The sequence below is a fragment of the Chiloscyllium plagiosum genome, chromosome 1 (assembly GCF_004010195.1).
Source record: "Chiloscyllium plagiosum isolate BGI_BamShark_2017 chromosome 1, ASM401019v2, whole genome shotgun sequence".
In the NCBI taxonomy this organism is placed as follows: domain Eukaryota; kingdom Metazoa; phylum Chordata; class Chondrichthyes; order Orectolobiformes; family Hemiscylliidae; genus Chiloscyllium; species Chiloscyllium plagiosum.
Window position 1 is genome coordinate 122189474 of NC_057710.1, and position 20484 is coordinate 122209957.

The 20484-nt window shown below is 40.1% G+C and overlaps 1 protein-coding gene across 5 annotated transcripts in view; it reads left to right on the forward strand.

Moving 5' to 3' along the window:
- Nucleotides 1–2774: 2774 nt before the first annotated feature.
- mapk10 (mitogen-activated protein kinase 10) overlaps nt 2775–20484 on the forward strand; it is a 206186-nt gene continuing 188476 nt past the window's right edge. For 4 of the 5 annotated variants that reach the window (XM_043695968.1, XM_043695978.1, XM_043695996.1 and 1 more), the window contains exon 1: nt 2775–3056. In XM_043695968.1, the coding sequence (XP_043551903.1) occupies nt 3054–3056 (3 nt within the window). In that variant the 5' untranslated portion in view covers nt 2775–3053. Of the gene's footprint in view, nt 3057–4297; nt 4316–20484 lie in introns of those variants that run through there. The other variant, XM_043695986.1, reaches the window with a different exon arrangement.

A 20484-nucleotide genomic window follows, 5' to 3' on the forward strand; every position in this document is an offset into this window, starting at 1 on the left:
AATAAATTGGGCTGAATGCTGGCAACTGTAATGCTGGAGACCTTGGGAAGATGCTGAGATGGATGATACATTCAGCACTTCTGACTGAAGATCCTCCTCATGTTTATTTTTTAATTTTCAATCACTATTTATGGCTGGATGTGGTGAGACTGCAGAGCTTACATCTGACACATTGGTTGTAGGATTTCTTCGCTCTGTTTACCACATGTCGTTTCTTTGTTGGTATGCAAATTGGCCAAAGTTGTAACTTCACCAGATTGATGCCTGATGCTGCTTCTGACATGCCCTGCTGCATTCTTTATGAAGCAAGGGTTGATCTCCCTGCTTAATGGTAATGGGAGAGTGGGATATATGCTGGGCCATGAGGTTATAAATTGTGGTTGAATAAAGCTTTGTTGCTGCTGGCTGAAGTACCTCATGGATACCACGTTTTGTGTTGCTAGATCTACTTGAAATCTATTATCCCCTTCAGCACAGTGGTAGTGCTACACAACATAATGTTTAATAACTTCAATATGAAAATTCGTATGGGTATATGAATAGGGAGGGTTTGGAGGGAAAAGGGTTGGGTGCTGGCATGTGGGACTAGATTGGGCTGGGATATCTGGTCGGGATGGACGGGTTGGACCGAAGGGTCTATTTCCGTGCTGTACATCTCTATGACTCTATGACTGTGTGATTCAAATACAAATTCTATCATGGATGGATGCATCTATAACAGGTAATTTGGTGAAGATGATGTCAAGTAAATCTTTCTCTCTTGTTGGTTCCTTCAGTACCTGCCTCAGAACCAGTTGAGCAGTTATGTTCCTTATGGTTCAACTGGCTATGGCACATCAGCCACAGATATCCACTCAGTAGCAGCAATGTGCACTATCTACAAGATGCACTGTAGAAATTTACCAAGGGTCCTTCGACAGCACATTCCATACCAATGACAATTTCCCTTTCGAGGGACAAGGACAAGGACAGCAGATACATGGAAACACCACCACCTGCAGGATCTCCTGCAAGCCACTCACCATTCTGACTTGGACATATATTTCCATTCCTTCAGGGTTACCAGCTCCAAATCCTGAAATTTCCTCCCTAACAGCATTGTGGTTGCACCTACACCACATGGACTGCAGCAGCGGTTCAAGAAGGCAACTCAATGCCACCTTCTCAAGGGCAACTAGAGACAGACAGTAAATGCTGGCCCAACCAGTGACACCTACATCCCACAAGTGAACATAAAAGAAGCTCAGTCAGTGGTGATGTTACTGAGCCATTCTTGGTGATGGACAATGAACTCCATTTTGTGCCTTTACCATGCTTAGCGCATCTTCAAAATGGCTTTCAACAAGAAGGCATACTGATTTATCAGCTGAAGCAGAGCAGGATGTGATAATCAGCAGGAGGTTTCCTTGCCCATGCTTCATTTAAGACTTGAACACCATAATAAATGAGAACAGGAGTAGGCTGTTCAGAGCTCCGAACCTGCGACACTCTTCAACAGCATCATGGTTGATGTGACACTCCTTACATCCATTTTCCTGCCCTTTTCCCATAAGCCTTGATTCCCCATTGATCAAAAATCTATCTGAGCCTGAAATACACCCAAGGAATCTGAAGCCATGAGATTCCCAGGGATCTGGAGTCTATGTTGAAGGCACCCAGCACAATGGAAGACAGGGGCTCCATTTTGCACCCCACTTTCCCACTCTTCTCTTCCATTCCAGCTTTCAAGCTATCATGGACTGGATCTCGATTGGATGTCTCAGACTCACTCAATGAATAAATTGAGAGTTCCCCTGGTCAATGAGTGACTGATACTCACACAGTTTAGAAGCAACATGCTCAACACTTTTCTAAAACTTTGGAGGCTCACAGTCTTCCCACCGTTAGCACACATCTCGCTGCCATTGCTTCTAAGCTACTTACACCCTGTACCTTGTCTCCTGTAAAATAACCAGTTTCTTTTAATTTTTAACAATCAAACCACGTACTAGGCGTGCTATCAGGCAGGTTTTGGAACGGGTCACATGATCCCATTCATATTTGCTTAAAGCCACAGTCTCAAGATATAATAATCTTATAAACTTCGGAGTTGTAACTATATGATTGGTAATGAACATTCCAGAGATCCCTAGTTTTAATTCGGTATAAACTGATAGCGACAATCACTAAATCGAACTAATGTTCTCAACGTAAATACAATACCAATGGAGTTGTAAGGGAGCAGGAGAGACGTCAAAGAGTTAAAGATGATTGTGTGAGAATGATAACAGTGTTTATGAATATGTGTGTACATGTATAGGTAGGGAGAAACCACTTCCTCCTTGTTGTACAAGAAAATTGTATAATGATTATACTGAATGACTCGAAAGCAACATTTTGTTTGAACGACACTATATTAAAACATTCTGCATTGGAAACCATTGTACCATAGTAATTATTGTGAGCCAAAGAAAATGCTACTTTATTCTCTAACTGTACTTCGGTACCAAAATTATTATTCTGCACGTTTGAAAATCTAGTAGAGTAAGCAACGTTTGGCCTGAGATGCACTCTCTATATTAATTTCTTGTTACGACTGTATCATTTGTGTATTAAGTGAAGGTCTATGGGATAAACTGTTTTATATTGGTTTCTAAATAAGTCATTACGGAAGCATATGGAGATACTGTCAGATGTAAAAGTCTCTCCCCTTTCCCCACCCCAAGCCTTCTGTGAGCTTTGACGTCATGTGTGCTCCTTTCAGTTGCCATAGAAACTTATTCCCCAGGCTCTCTGTCTGTCTCATCTGGTCGGTTCCACAGTGGTACAGGCAGCATTGACTGCACAATGGTTTAACGCGGGTGATGGCGGTGATTCAGCAAAGTCTCCCTCCTCTCCAGCAGCTCTCTTCTCTCTCTCCTCCTCCTCCTCCTCCTCTTGCTTCCTGGGCATCCTCTCCGTACCACTGTGCATCTTTTTTGTTCCGTTTTTCTCTGGTGAAAAGCAAAATGATTTGAATCCGGATTGCAGTGGGGGGCTGTTGCCATACCAGGATTCTCTTCAGCTGGCACGGAATGGTAGGTGGTTGATACTGATGCAGTGTGCTAACCTGTTAAGGGTGGGGTGATGAATATTGATTGCAGCAAAGGTTAATGAAGTAGACCGCTGGAATTGCATGAGGAAAGCATCCAAGCAAGTGGCAGCTGGATGTAGCCTTATCCCTCTCATTGATATGCATCCATCTGGTAACTTACTGTCATTAGAGAATATAGAAATATACAAGAGCAAAATAATGCCGAAGACTTGATATAGTGCATGCAAATTACTGTGTAGTTAAGGTTTGAAGGAGAAAACTTGCGGGATTTGATAAAAGTGGAATTAATATTTTGCAAATAGTCGGAAAGAAACATTTTACACCTTTCTAGCTTCATAGATGGTATCGTACATATAATCAACCGATTGTTTAAAATAAATTTGGTGATGAATTAGCAAGTTTTTGTATCAGTGAATCAGATTCAGATCGTTGGGGCTAATTGATTGTCTTTCAGCTTCTTCGAAGTGATGGAAATCTTGGGTCGTGATTTCTGCTTTGATTCGCGATTTTAATTAAGCTTGTGAAGAGATTCAGCAGAAGCTGAAAGGAGGGTTGGAAGTGTTTTGTTCTGGATATACTTCAGTACTCTCTGCTTGCTAACATTACAAGGATCTGCATAGTGCCACTGAACATTTTATTTTGGAGAATCCGTTTGACAAAATGAATATCCTGATCATTTTCTTTATCATATTATTTCAGAATACTGTTGTTACTTGCCAATTTCGCTTTGAGATTGTCAGTGATAGACTGATAGGCACAAATTACCTGGGCTGCATTCTTGATTGTTGCAGAGGAAGGCATCTTTTTCAGTGAGGGTGTTGGTGATTTCTCTGTGTGAGAATCTCTGGAGAGAAAGGTACTTGCAAATATTGCAAATGATTGTGACCAAATATGGATATACACCTAGCTTGTTTAGCAAATGTGATGGCGTCTTTTTAAACAGATACAACAGAAGTCTTTGTACTCAGTTTTAAAATGTAACCTATTCAGTTCTTGATATTTGATGATTCAGAGCTGGAGGATAGGCACTTGGAAATCTAATAATTTCTTCTCTTCTTTAAATGAAATAATTGTGGTTAAAGGGGGGAGTGGTCATGTTCTGGTATATACAAATGACGTAGAATATACATTGAATATCTGCTGTAATCTAAAGTTAAGAACACAGCCATTTTTAGATGACTTTGATATGATTCAGTTTCAGCTTATACATGGAAAGCAATAGATTTTCAGATATAATTGCAGGTGAGCGCTATTCCTCTTTAGTATTATTCATGAAAATCAGAAAACAAAAACTTTGAAAACCTAAATCAGAAACATATGTATCTAAATGGATCTTGAAGATATTTTTCTGCCCTATTTTATGTAACAAAAAATTAAGATGCTGCAAAGTTAATGGTGTAATTTGATATGAGTGTAATACTGTGGTGTATTTTACTTTAAATACTGCAGCCAAATTCAGAATCCTTGTTTTACAGCAACATTAAACAGCTCCTTAACCTTATTATCATGCTCATCCTATGCAGGATAGTGTGAATTTCGGGAAACAATTCAGTGGCTGATTAATAGACCATAGATTATGGCACTTTATTGACATTTTATGCCAATACTCTCTTCATACCAGCTGATTGAATGGTTTTCTAGGCTCCCAACTATATGATGAGTTAAAGATAGGAAAGGGGGTGGGTGACCATCTGTCTTCATTATTAAAATTATCCCCCTGAATGCTATTGGAGTTGGAGCTTAGGTTTCAACTCTTTCGAATTGTCTGCAGTGAGCTTTTCATACTGAGGATGCAATACCACCTTTCAGACAAAGCTATGCTTGGACAAGATTGATAAATAATATAGAAATTAAAGGTTACCAAAGAAAAATCAGTTGCACATGATCAATTTCTACAATCACATTGTCAGAGTATGATATCATTCTTAAAGAGAACCATGACTGTAAGGATTGTGGTTTTGCCTGTTCCAATGGTGCTGGAACAGATGTCGCATACTCTTCATTGTCACTGATGTATTTTAATAAGAGGTGACATTTTTGTTTACAGTCTGTTCTGTCAGAAATTCAGCCTTTGGAGAAATTTAGGCTTATTGCCTTTTTTTAAACCATCTCACATGTTTGAATAGACAGATGTTAAATAATGGGAAGTTAGGAATCGATAATGTTAAATATAAAGCCCACAGCTTGCTTTTCCTCAGAAGGCACGTTTTTGCCAATAGCTGGTGGTGCCATTGACGAATTCTGTTAATTACTCAAAATACAATGGTGCAGAAGTCAAGTTATGCAGTACCATTTTCAATTCTAAATGCTGCTCCTTGCTACACACAGTTCCAGATGTGGGCAGAGGGTACTCAGGTAAATGTTTGGAAAGTAGACATGTTGGTGGTGGTTGAGAATGCTTTAACTATAGAATGCTTTCTGTAAACTTGGGCCTTCACTGCTTGTTAGATCAAATTATGATTCACAATACCCTCTGCACACAGCTTACAATGTGCTGAACTGGTGCAATATTTTGCAGTGCTAATTGATAGGTTAACTCTGAAATTTACTTGAATGTAGAGATTAAGTGACCAATGCTGTTCAGATTAATTTCTAAAATAGCTTCATTCCCACCTTCCCACCATTAATCATCTGGCATAGCCGTCACAGATGAAATGTGTTTGACTTTAAGACCGCTTTTGACTGAATGTGGCATCAAGGAGCATGAGCACTACTCAAGTGAAAGGCATCAGGGGAAAAGTCTCCCTGGGCTGGAGTCATACTTGACACAAAGAAAAATGGTTGGTGCTTATTGGAGATCAGTCATCTCAGCTCCAGGGAGTTCCTCAGGGAGAGTCCGAGGTCCAATCATCTTCATCAATGACCTTCCCCCTTGGTCATTGGTGGGTATTTTTGATGACGATTGCATAATATTCAACACCATTTTAAATTTCTCCAATACTGAAGCTGTTCATTTCCAAATGCAGAAATACCTGACAATATCCAGATTTGGAATGACGAGTAGCAGGCAATGATCATCTCCAACAAGAGACAATCTTGTCATCACCGCTTGATATTCAAAATCATGACCATCACTGAATTCCCCACTGTCAAATGCTGGGGGTTACCATTGACCAGAAATGGAACTGAACCTGTCATTTAAATACTGTGGCTCCAAGACCCCATCAGAGGCTGGGAATTCTGCAGCGAGTAACTGTCCTCCTGACTACCCAAAGCTTATCCACCATCTACAAGACACAAGTCAAAAGTGTAACGGAATACTCTGTACATGCTGAATGAATGCAGCTCCAACAACACATAAGATACTTGACATCATGCAGAACAAAGTGATTTTCTTGATTTGCACCAGATCCACAAACATCTACTCCTTCACCACTGAAGGTCAGAAGCAACATTGTGTACCATCTACAATAAGCACTGCAGAAATTTACCACACTCCTTTGACAGGACCTTTCCAACCTGCAACCACTTCCATTGAGATGAAGAAAGACAGAAAATAAATGAGTGAACCAGCAACTGCAAATTGCCCTCCAAGCCACTGGCCACCCTGACTCAGAAATAAATCACCATTGCTTCAATGTTACTAGGTCAAAATCCTGGAAATTCCTTCCATACAGCATTACGGGTCTACTTAACAACAAATGGACTGTAGCAGTTCAAGAAGGCAGCTTGTCACTACCTTCTCAAGGACAACTAGGGATCATTAGAAGTGCTGGCCAAGCCAACAACACCCACAATTCATGAATTAATTTTTAAAAATGTTAATGAATAATTTTTGACAGCTAGTTTTACTTCCCTCATCTCCAAAATTTGGTAAGTAATAAACAATAACTTTAAAATTTGTGAAATAAACACTTCTTTCTTTAAAAAAAAATTCCTATCCTTTGCATCCTAAATTGCCAGCAACATTGTCCTCGAGATTAATTCTTAATTTTCTGGGACTTCAGAACCATCCTGGAGCATTGGACACCGTAAATGTTCCTATTCACGGCCTGAACTACATTTCTAATCCTACCCTCCAACCTTACCTGAGGGCTGCTTTGGTTCTTGCCTTCTAAGCTTTGTCCAGAGGGACCCACCTGTCACACTGGCATTTACAACTTGTTCCTCACTGCATCAGTGGACGCTCAACAACTTCACTAATTCCTATCATTTTCAATGTCTTTTCCTTGTTGGTACAGAAAAAATTATGTTTTATTTGATCTTATTAGGTAGATCAGGATACATAATATGATATTTATCACATTTTTAATTAGCTTCCTTTAATCATTCTTTTACTGTAGATGTTAAATCATTTATTTTAAATATTGAGACACTACTAATATTGTACAGTGTAGTTTCAAACCAGTACAATGAAGGACTCCTATTGGATATGAAGGCGGAATATCTTTTAATTTACAGAAAAAGAAGTAACAGGTAGGAGAGAATGAAATTCGAGCCAAACATGTACAACTCATAAACAAATAAATGGATGTCAAAGATAAATAAGGCGATTTTTCTGATCTGAAGCTTGCCTGGCTTAGATATTAAACAAGAAGCTTAGCACTCGACAGAAGCATGTTTGGGATATGTGCTAACATATCTTGCTTCTGAAAGTTTTTAGTTCTTCCTAAGAAAGAGCAATGTTGTTTAAGTATGTACCTGAGCTGAAAATGTGTTGCTGGAAAAGCGCAGCAGGTCAGGCAGCATCCAAGGAACAGGAGAATCGACGTTTCGGGCATAAGCCCTTCTTCAGGAAAGGGCTGAAGAAGGGCTTATGCCCGAAATGTCGATTCTCCTGTTCCTTGGATGCTGCCTGACCTGCTGTGCTTTTCCAGCAACACATTTTCAGCTCTGATCTCCAGCATCTGCAGCCCTCACTTTCTCCTCTAAGTATGTACCTGGTCATACTGCTCAGGTGTGCTGCCTGCATGTTGGATTTCTGACAGGTATGAAACTTGTTGTCTGGCAAAGGTTGATTCATAAAGCATTTTGGGAAAGTGGTGACAGGTACTGCATCACTCACAGCTTGACGAGGCCAGCAGAGCTATTGTGAGACTTACTCAGCAGGATATCTCCATAGGAGCAGTCATGGTATTCTGCAGTGAGGGCCAGGATAGGAGCCTAACGTTGGGTGCCCCTCCATCTGTAGGGGCTCCCTCTGCCCTGCTATGGATTGTCTTCTGCAGAAATTAAAAGAAGGCATTGAGTGAAAGTGGGCGGCACACTTGTTAGTGCTGGTGCAGACTTTACCAGGTAAACAGGGATTTTCCATGACTACCTCCAGGTCCTTGCCCTCAAAGTGGGGTAGCAATTTTCCCTGTTTGGTATGTCCATGGCAAATGTCTGGAGGGCAGCTCAGCACTGATGGTGCTTGTCTGAATCCACGATGGGCATTTAAAGATGGTGCTGACACAAAGCATACTGTGTTACAATGGGGCTAGAATCCGATGTAAAGGATGCCACAAGGAGAGGTAGGTGATGAGGTGTGTTTGGTGAGATACAGTGAGACATATTGCTGGCCCTCTCAGTGAGAATGCCTCCAAAGATTTGATGCTTCCAGTGCTTATTTGGTCATGACACATGCACAATATTAAATTCACGTCAGATCAATATAATAGCTCATCTGAAGGGTGGCATAAACAAATAAGCATTTGTGCCAGCCTCTTACATGTCTGAATCTTCCCAGTAGTGTGGAGGCAGATCCAAAGGCAAGACTGGTAACAAGGTCAGAATTCAGGCCATCAGGTCAACGCCCTGATTTCCCATGCCTCCATCAATTGGAGGCTTGTGAACATTGGCAGCAGTTCCTTGCCCAGCAGTGGCATGTATTCAGTAATGAGCAATTACAGGAGTTTGAGGGGGATGGGGGTATACACATTGAAGACCTACCTCAGAACAGACTCCCAATGCAGTCTGAATTGAATCCTTTGAAGGGTCTCCCACTCCAGTGATCCTAGCGGCTTTGAGCACCTTTGTTTTAGAATTGCACTGGTGCTTTCAGAGAGCGACACCAATTGAGATGCCCACACAGTCTCTTTTCTGCCTCAGCAGCACCCAGCTCTCCCAGTGCTCTGGTTGGGCCTATACCCTGAGCATCGTCCTTAATAGGCTATCAGATATGGAAGCAGCCAGTTAGGATCCTGTCTCCAAGTAGATCCTGCTGGATTGTGCAGTGCAGATTGGAAAGGGGTCTGGAATTTCCCAATTCCTGAAAAGCAATCTGTCACCATACAATTCTCCCATTAAAGTTTAAAAAAATAGACAAACAGCCATACTTCCAGAATGATGATGTGCAGTAATAAAAATGTTACCTTACTGAGGCAGAGATATATTGGCTATGGTTGGAGATATAAAGGATGCAGGGCAAGAGACAGCTTCTGAAAGTAAATTTACCTCTGCACCATTCCAGACAACATTGGGGTCACTGACCTGTGCACTGAAGTGATGTACATCAACAGAGATATATGGTATCTCTGAGGCATTAGAGATAGCAATGAAAAACAGCTTTTACATTTTTGCTAATGTCTTTGTTTGACTCTTCTAATTACAGCTAAGTACCAAGGGGTAATCATTTGATTATTAATACCAAGGCTTCACCTGATGAGGTGGAATATATCAAGATCAGTGCCTTTAAAAAATTCACATGAAATCCTGTCTTCACAGATAGAATGAGGATATTCTATGAGAAAACTAGCATTTATTCAGTAGCTATTTTGTTGTAATGCTGTGTACATCCCTGAGCTCTGGTATAATTGGTATTGTTTCTGGACTAATGCAAAAGGTATTGAATTTACTCCAGGCAATCACTTGACAGTTTATAGTATCACCACATGTTGTTAGCATCTACCAATAAAAAATAATAGCATTTAATGAGGACTTGTTGTGTGACCCTGTTCACTGGGTGGACACTGCGCACAGCAACCACACACTTGCACAATGGATTTGTTAGAGATCTGAATCATTTTCATACTCAGGCCTCATTAAAGAAATCTGAACAGAGCCAGCATAATTCTGTATTCAGGCTGTGGAGGCTAAATCAGAAAGTGTTTTAACTGGAGATAGATAGATTTTTGGATTATCTGGGATTTGAGGACTATGAGGACAGTACTGTGGCACCATGGTGAGCATTGCTGCCTCCCAGCACCAGGTTTCAGGTTCAATTCCAGCCTCAATTGACTGTCTATATGAAATCTGCATGTTCTCCCAGTGTCTACATGGGTTTTTTCCCACAGTCCAAAAATGTGCATGTTTGGTGGATTTGCCATGGTAAAAACCTGATGTGGGGTTACAGGAGTGAGATGGGTCTGGAAGGGATGTTCTCTGGAAGGTCAGTGCAGACTGAATGGGCCAAATAGTCTCCTTCTTCACTGTGGGGCCTCTGTGATCCTATTGGAGCTGAAACCTGCAAAAGAGGATCTGAGGCCTGAGGAAAAGTAACTACGATCTTGCTCATTGTCTCTATAGGGTCTTTCATGTTCTTCTAGGATTTCTGTATGTGTTTTGTCTGCTTGTTTGGGTTTGTTGCTGAGAAATCAGCGGACTGTGTTCATTGGGTAACTCTAGCCATTCTCTCCTACATCAAAGACATCTCGGAAATGACTGCCAGACTACTCAGACCCCTTGGCATCATGGTAACCCACAAACCCACCAACACACTAAAACAGCAGCTAATGAACTTGAAAGGCCCTATACAGACAATGAGCAAAACTAATGTCATTTACAAAATACTGTGCAAGGGCTGTAACAAATACTAAATTGGACAAACAGGCAGAAAACTAGCTACCAGGATACATGAACACCAACTAGCCACAAAATGACATGACCCTCTCTCACTAGCATCCTCACATATGGATGAGGAAGGACACCACTTTGACTGGGACAACACATCCATCCTAGGACAATCCAAACAAAGACACGCACGAGAATTCCTAGAAGCATGGCATTCCAACAGGAACTCTATCAACAAACACATTGAGTTAGACCCCATCTACCAGCCCCTGAGAAAAGGAACAGGAAGTGACTTCACCACAGGAAATAATATCACCACAGGAAATTGCATCACCAACCCAAAGAAACCCAAACATATAAATAGAAAGCAGGAATTTTCAGTATTGCTTCACCTGAGGTCCACTGAAGATGTTACCTAGTAGTGTGACAAAACATCTGGAAATGAACCTTTCACCTCAGTGAGCAAATCTACATCCCAAACCTCAAACTGAGCTACAAATCTTCTCAAAGCTCGCTAATCCACAGTTATTTCGGTTTTTATGAAATGGCAAGACAGGCTTGAGGGGCTGAATGGCTTCCTTCTTCTTCCTATTTCTAGTTACCTTAGTTCTATTATGTTATGGTACACAGTTTAATTGTTGTGGGAGACTCATCTTCACCTCTTGCAAACCAAAGAAACATCCCTGGAATGATTTTAGGAGTGAATCCCAGTGGCTTCATTAAGGAGCAATGGTTAGGTGGTTTTAAATTGTGATTGAGTCAACAGGGTTTGCATAGGATCTCATCATGAACAATGTAACAAGGTTTCTTCCTGGTTTCAGCAGGACTATCACACATTCATATCCTTGCATGCTCCAAAGTCATATTTAACAGCAAACTGACATAGAACAATTGTCTGTGATCTTATGCAAAAATATTGTACCTCATTGAATTATTGTGAACCTTTATAGATCACTGGTCAGACCTTGGCTAGATTTTGTGGTCCAATTTTAGGTTCCATAATCCATGAGGAAGGATCTCAAAATCTTGAAGAGGTGCAAAGGTAATTTATCAGAACAATATCAGGGAATGAAATTCAGTTAATCAGACAGACTGTCTTTTTTGCCTTAGCGCAGAAAGTTAAGAATAGATTTATTGGAAAGGTTCACGTTCTGAGGGATTTCAGGAATAAATGATGAGAAATCGTTTCCACTGCCAGGTAATCAAGAACACAGATTTAGGGTAATTGACAAAAGCCTAGCTGGGTATGAGGAGAAATGTATTCATATCATGTGTAAATATGATTTAGAACGTACTGTTTGAAAGCATGATGGAAGCAGATTTGCTAGTACCTTCTAAAAGGGAATTTGATATATGCTTGAAAAGGAGGAAACTGCAGAGCTGGGGTGATAAGAGAAGGGGAATGGTTAGGTTTATCACAGATGTGTGATGGAGAATCCATAGAATGTATTTGGAACAGTTTCCTAAACCAATTTATTACAAATCCAACCAGGGATTAGGCTATTTTGAATTTGGTAACGTATAATGAGGCAGTTTTAACACATTATCTCAGAGTAAGAGATCCTCTAGGAACAGTGACTGTAACATGGTAGAATTTAGCATTCAGTTTGAAAGTGAAAAACTTAGGTCAGAACCAACTGTACTAAACTTAAAACAGGATAATTAGACAGGGATGAGGAATGAATTTGCTGGGGTGAACTGGGAAATGAGTTTAACAGAATGGCTGGTTGAGAAACAGTGGCAGATTTTTAAGAAAATACTTCACAACTCACAGCAAAAAGGTACACCAATGGGAAAGATGGGTTTTAGAAATGGAATAAATCGACCATGGCTAACTAAGGAAATCAATGAAAATATCAAATTGAAAGAAAACAAAACATACAACATAGAAAAAATTAGTGGTTAATCAAAGGATTGTGGAAGTTTGAAAAATCAACAAATGATGAAAAGAAAAAAAGGGAAAAAATAAACTATGCAAGAAATATAAAAATGTACAGTAAGAACTTCTTAAATTGTTTATAAAGGACAAGAGAGGCCAAAGTAAATATAGAGCCCTTAGAAAAAGAAGCTGTGGAAATAATAATGGCGAGCAAGGAAATGGCAGAGGATTTGAATTAATGGTTTGTATCGTATTAAACTCTCCTGCTTAATTTAAACCAGCAACACAGAAAAGATTTATCCAGTGCAGCAATTTGTGAAAATTTGAGAGGCCAAGAACTATTTAAAGTAAAAATTAACACTTTATTTCTTAAAGTATAACAGAGAATAATTAACTAACAACTATTTACAACTCCTTCCTTTAACGTATCTTTTACCTTCCCTTCTACAATACTAGTCTGATAAAATCTCCGATTAAGATTTATAAAACAAAACTTCTTAACTCAAAACCAGGCAACTTTCAGTTTTCTCTGTATTCCTGTCTTCTTTTCTTCTTCTTGGGGATTCTGCTTCTCAGGTTACTGATCGATAAAGGTACCTGTAAGATTTGGGCAGTCTCGACATGCTGGCTTGACCATTCTCCTCTCAATTTTCTCCGCTCTTGTACCCCCAAAGCATCGGATTGTGTCATTGGCTTTTAAGATTGTCAATATATGCAATTCAAACTTGATTGGAATTTGGTACTTTTTTTTGGGTATAATTTAAACTGATTAGCCTAATTCGAATCTGTTTGTTTTTGTCTCCAGGCAACCAGCTCCACTAACTGCTGGACCAAAAGGTTACATTATATCTTTTTTCAGAACACTTGGTGCTGTCAGGTAGTTTTGCTGCTTTTAACTCTCTTAAAGTTATAGTACACCCACATCTTCATAACAGTATCAATAGGAGTCCAAAACTACTAAACAATCAAGAGGTTCAAGGGAATAAATAAACATAACCATCGCTAGAGAAAAAGTACTAGGGAACCTAACGGGGCTAAAGCCTGATATATCTCTGGACCTGATCAGTTGTATCCTTAGATTTTACAAGATGTACTGTCAGTTCTGATATAACACGATAGAACCATTCTCATGTGATCGTTATGTGTGTATGCGTTATAAGAAAATTGTGCAATAGCTATGTCATTTAAACTAATGAGGCTGGAATCACATTATAGACAATACAAGTGAGGAAAGTTCATGTCCTACAAATAATTGTCTAAATTTTTCAATCACATTAAAGCCAACTTGCAATGAAGAAATACACATTATAGCAGAAATGACTGTACCTATGGAGATGGAGACTTCTTAAACTCAAGAAATAACCCAGAGAATTGAAAAACTGCCAATATAATGCACTTATTCAGGGAGACAAAAAATGGATAACAAGTTGGCATAATATTTGTTGTTGGGAAAATGCTAGTGCCTAATGCTGAGCATTTAGAAGTACATAATAATGTATAGAGTTATGATGTCTGACAAATTTATTACAGTTCTTTGGAAAGGTAACAAGCAAAGATAGATATAGAAGATCTAATAACTAATTTCCAAAAGACATTTGAGAAGGAACCACGCACATAAGAGTTCGGGGTGGGGAAAGGTAGTGTATGAACATAGAGGGTGGGATAACTAATAGAAGACAAAGACCAAAGATAAAGGGGCATTTTCAGGATGTACAATGCAGATAGAGGTCATTGGACTTATCAGGTCAGCACCAACCCTCCAAAAAGCATCCCATCCTATCCCCATAACACTACATTTTTCTATAGTCAACCTACCTGCATATCGAAATGTTTCTTGGATAACTGTGGTAATTCTAGAGCTAATGCATGCAAATGAGCCCTGACCCATAGAGAGGTGCATAGATTAATGAGAGCAAAACCAATCTGGAGTCATCTCATTTGAATGTCTGCCCTATCAACTTTCCATGGTGCGTTTTGTGCCCACCATGGTGGCCATGAGTAATGGGGAATCAGGGATCAACTCCAGAGAAATGGCTACCTCGTTCATGCAAGGCAGCAGGTGCACAAATGCCCCATTTCTGAGTCGGGGAGGTAGTGACAAAAATAACAATACAGGACTCTTTCGAGGCCCTGTAATTAGAATTAATACACTTTAAATTCTTTAAGGAGAATCTATTGGAGAGCAGGTCTGACGTGAGCCTCCGTGAAAGCTCCAGCTTCACTAATGTGTATTAAAGCTGCTGGAATTAAAAAGTTTCTAGTTAGAATTCTGAGCAGTGGTCTGCCCTGAGGTTAGTTACTGTCTGTCCCAGCCCCTGCCTCTCAATGCTCCCTCTTCACTGAGTGTCCTGGAGGTCCAAAGCATTTAATTTGAAAATAAATTATCTTGAAAACCTAGTATCTAGTGGAGTATTGGGGTCACCATTATTTATGAAATATAGTTGTGGTTTGGGTTAGGAAAGGCTTGGGTGGGAAGCCAAATGGCGAAGATGAAACAAAGAATTGACAGAGGAATATAGGCAGCTGATGTGAGTGGGCAAAAAATTTGGTAGATGGAATACAATGTGAGAAAATGTGAAGTTATGCACTTTGGCAGTAAGAATAGAGGAGCTGTATATTATTCAAATGGCAAAAGACTGCAGAAAGCTACAACACAGAGGGATTGGGAGTCATAGAGTCATCCAGCACAGAGACATCCCTTCAGTCAACCAGTCCATGCTAAACTAGTCCCAAACTAAACTAGTCCCACCTACCTGCATTTGGCCCATAACCCTCCAAACCATTCCTATTCGTATGCTTATCCAAATATTTTTTAAATGGTGTACCTGCATCCGCCACTTCCTCTGACAGTTCATTCTACACATGAACCACTCCATGTAAAAGAATGTGGTTTCTTCTCCCCTCACCTGAAAAATATGCCCCCTGGTTTTGAATGCCTTCACCCTAGGGAAAACAAACCTTGCTATTAACCTTATCTATACCACTCATGATGTTATACACCTCAATAAGGTCACCTCTCAACCTCCTACGTTCCCGTGAAAGAAGTCCCAGTCTTTCCAGTCTGCCTTTATATCTCAAACGCTTCATTTCTGGCAACATCCTGCTAAATCTTTTCTGAAGCCTCTCCAGTTTAATAGTAATCTTCCTATAGCAGGACGATCAGAACTGCACACAGAAGAGTCCTCACGAATGCCCTGTACAACCTCAACATGACATCCCAATTTATATAATCAAAGATTTATCCACCTTTATGTTTCCTGAGCCCACTAGGACTTCCTCTTCTGTACTGTGAACTGTTTTCAAAACATCAATATTTATTTCCCTGAGTTCTCTAGCCTCCATTTCTTTCTCCACATTAAAAACTGACGTGAAATATTCATTTAGTATTTATCCCATCTCCTGAGGTTCAACACAAATGCAACATTGTCGATCTTTAAGGGGCCCTGTTCTCTCTCTAGTTGCTCTCTTGCTCCTAAGGTACTTGAAGAATCTCTTTGGATTATCTTTAACCTTATTTACCAACACTATCTCATATATTCTCTTTGTCCTCCTGACTTCCTCTTAAGAATGGTGCTACGTTCTTTATAATCTTGAAGAGACTCATTTGATCCCAGTAGTCTATAACTAATACACGATTCCTTCTTATTGCTGACTAGAACCTCAACATCTTTATTCATCCATTGTTTCCTCCTGTTACTAGCCTTACCCTTCTCTCTGAACAGTCCTTGTGCATGAATCACAAAAAGGTAGCATCCACATTCAGCAGGTAATAAGAAAGCCAAATGAAATGTTGGTCCTTATTTCAAAGGCATGGAGTATAAAAATAGGGAGGCCTTGCTAAGACTATACAATGCACGTGGAATACCATGAACAGTTTCGATCTCCTAATCGAAGGAAAGATACATAGCATTGGAATCAGTCCAGAGGGAGGTGACTAAGTGGGATTTGGATATGGAGGGGGTTTTCTTATCTTATTTTCTTTCTTATGAAGAGATTTTGACTTGTACTCATAGGCATTTAGAAGAAATTATTGAAGCATGTAAGAGAGCTTGATGAGGTAGAAATGGAGAAGTTATTTAACTTTGTGAGAGAGTTTACGACCTGAGGGCATACTCCCAGAGTAAGGTGTCATCCATTTCAGACTGAGATGAGATGGGCTACTTTCTCTCAGTAGGTGGTCAATCTGTGGAAAGGGCTGGACAGCCTGGATAGTTAGGCACATTCAAGGCTGAGGTAGACAGATTTTAATAAGTAGTAGATTCCCGGGTTATGAGTAAAGGGCAGGAAATTGGAGTTGAGGATTATCAGAAAGTCATGATCTCATTGAATAGTGGAACAGACTCGATGGGTTGAATGTCCTACATCTGCTCTTACAACTTATGGCCATAAGCAATGAGTTGAATTGTCCCATTCAGTGGTCTGTAATTCAAGAATTTCTTTCCCTAGTGATGAATATTGCAGTTTTATGCTGCAGTATGAGGGAAGGATAAGCCAAAAGCAAATGTTTACTTGGGGGTTTGAGTTGGTGTCAGCCCCTTTGCAGATTGCTGCTGCTTTGGATTAATGTTATAATTAATCCAACTCGACAGGAGGCTGGTGACAATGACGCTATCTTCTATTGATTAAAAATGTACAGGGTCTGATTGGCTAGATATTTTGAAAGGTATTTGTGTTATTTTTTTCAATTATTTTAAAGATGGTATTTCAAATTGCATGAGTTAATTATCTGTTTAATTTCTACCATTGTTAGTGACCAATACTACTGGCGGTTCAGCACATATTTGTCATGTTGGGAAAATATCCGAGGATAATTTTGACTTGGTGACAACAATCAATTCGGGCACTTTTGCTGATCATGAATTGAAAATGAACCCTTTATCACATGGGTCATGCAGTATCACTTTGGCCTCTTTGCTAGCGCTGTTGTGTCTAGGGCATTTTGATAGCTATATTCTATCATCAATTAAAACAATAAAACCTGGATGAATAACCAAATTACAAGGACAATTCATTGGTTGAAAGAGAAGACAAGATAAAACAAAAGTAATAACAGTGATATATAAATTGTGCTTGAAATGTTTGCAAAGCATAGAAAGAACAGAGATTAAGGCGAGTGAATTGCATGGTGCTGCCCTTTCTCTCCTGTTACAGATTTATTGGAAATGTAGTGGAAAAGCTGTTGACCTGTGATACACTGGCAGAGCTCTGAGAGACTTCCTGGACTAAATGGTGCTATGCCAGAATTACAGACAAGAAACAGGTCTGTATTTTCTGCCAACACACTGGATGATTTTCAGGAAGTGATAGAGTTGCAATGAAGTTATGGGAACACATTTATGAGGATAGCACTGGTCATCAATATGGCGGTGGAATAGGCTCTTGACTGGGGCTCCTCTGCTTCGGCCACTTTTCTTTTCCACTTTATTCTTTTCTTGTTTCTCTTTTTTCTTCTCCTTTCCTTTACTTATCACTTGTACTGAGCTTGGACGGCATTGGCAGCGGTGAGGGAGCCCAGAGCGTACTCGAGTGATCCCAGCACAGACCTTGTAGCGGTGGTGAGGGAGCCCAGAGTGTACTCGAGTGATCCCAGCACAGACCTTGTAGTGGCAGTGAGAGAGCCCAGAGTGTACTCGAGTGATCCTAGCACAGATCTTGTAGTGGCAGTGAGAGAGCCCAGAGTGTACTCGAGTAAACCCTTACTTACATTTCCTGGGCGAGCAAGGGACCTGGCATCAGAATCAACAGCTGCTACATTGCTGAGGCCATGTTGGCAAAGTAGGCCCAGTGGCGAAAAATGGTGCCTGAGGATTGGTAACTTTGTCATTGGTTAGGTCTGGTGCTGGCAATGGTGAAGCGATGGTGGAGAGGGCATCATCGTGCCATTGATGAAATGAGTTCCGGTGTTGACAGAAGCAAGACGATGGAGGAGGGATAATGATGCAGGCGTCATTGATGATGAGCTGGCTCAGGACTGATGGACTCTCTTTAAGCAATATCTTTCTGTCTATTGTCTAATTCCTTGTACTTTTGAATGAGTTTACTAACAGTGTGGACAGGGGAGTATCTATAGATGTTACTTTTATGGATTTCCACAAAGAATTTAATAGGGTTTATACAAGCAATTAGTTGCAAAAATAAAAACACACTGAATTGAAGGAAACCTGAAGATATATGTTGTTGATTGATTGGGAGATGGGATACAGATACAGGAAAAAGGAAATAGTAGGATGTGGGAAGTGTCCAACAAATATTAATGATATATAGTAAAGACATAAAGAATTTTATAGTGATATACCTTGTAAATGGCACTAAATAAAGAGGCCTACAGATGGGAACAGGGAGTTACAAAGGACCATAGACAGAATAAATGATAGTGCAAAGCTGTGCCAGTTGGAGCTCAGTGTAGGGAAGAATGAGCTTGTCCATTTGACACTTTAGAAAGTGATTAATGCTATTGCCCCAGAACAGGAAATACTAGTAGTCTTGGACATGTTTTGGGCGTGCAGTGTATGTCCAGTGCTGGGACAGAAATGGGTTGGGAAAATTATTGGCAGAATTGGCAGAATGTGTAATTGCTTTGAAGTAAGTGGGACTTCACTATAACCATATGGTTGGCGAGAAAAGCTAGGGTCTGGAATTGAAAATTATTTTTTGAGAAAAATGTAAATATTCCTCTCACTTAATTTCAGCATGTTTCAGAATGAGGAGCCTTCAGGTTGACAAAGGCTTTTTTAATGGAATGAACTTCTGCATTGAAAACGCTTATTCTGGAAGTTCTGGCATTGTGATTTATTTTCACCAGCTCTTTTTATCACAGTTTGGTCTCCTAAGCTCAGTTGCTGCAATCGAAATTCTTTATTGATTTGACAGAGTAACAGGATGCCATTTTGTGAGACATAAATGTTCACAGTAACAAAATGAAATACTAAAGCACTTCATTATTTCACTGCTATTTCCCTGACATTCTTTATGAGCCAGAGAGAGAAATAAAGGCCTAGAAATCTGTTGGCGCTGTTCCAGATTTAAAGGCAGGAAACAGTCCAATATGGTGGATTCACTCCATGCCAAACATGTGTTGATAAACAACTTTTGCATTTTTAGAATTGCAGCCAATACCCTGAAACTCACTTGGTGGAGGTGGAGGTGTGAGTGGAGGTAGAGGAGCATGGTTTGTACTTTAACACAATATTCTTTCTGCCATTTTAGTAGGGAGGATGACACAGCTATCCTGAGCTGACCAGTTCCTAGAGGTCTGAGGATCAGAGGAGAGTATCCTTCTGATTAATTTTAAAACTCTTCTGTGAATGCGTAACCACCCTATCCTGGCCCATATCAAAACCTGTATAATCTGTTATAAATATGAAGTTACAATATTACAATATTTTATGGAATTTTGCTTTGAAAAAGTTCACATGAAATACGCATATTTTCCCACATATAATATAATGTCTGCGCTGTTGGTCTTTTTCCTCTGCCAATCTAAATGGGTCATGATACAACACAGGAATGTTACCCATGCATTGATTAGAAGACGAACAATGTCAAGTGTCACAAGCTGGATGTAAGACCAGTAAGGAGAGCTGTAAATGTATAGGAGAGGGAAAAATCACAGCTGATCGCGTAGCTGGTTCTGGTCTCCACGCAGGTAAAAACAATGACTGCAGATGCTGGAAACCAGATTCTGGATTAGTGGTGCTGGAAGAGCACAGCAGTTCAGGCAGCATCTGAGGAGCAGTAAAAAAGCCCTTCATCAGGAATAAAGGCAGAGAGCCTGAAGCGTGGAGAGATAAGCTAGGGGAGGGTGGGGGTGGGGAGAAAGTAG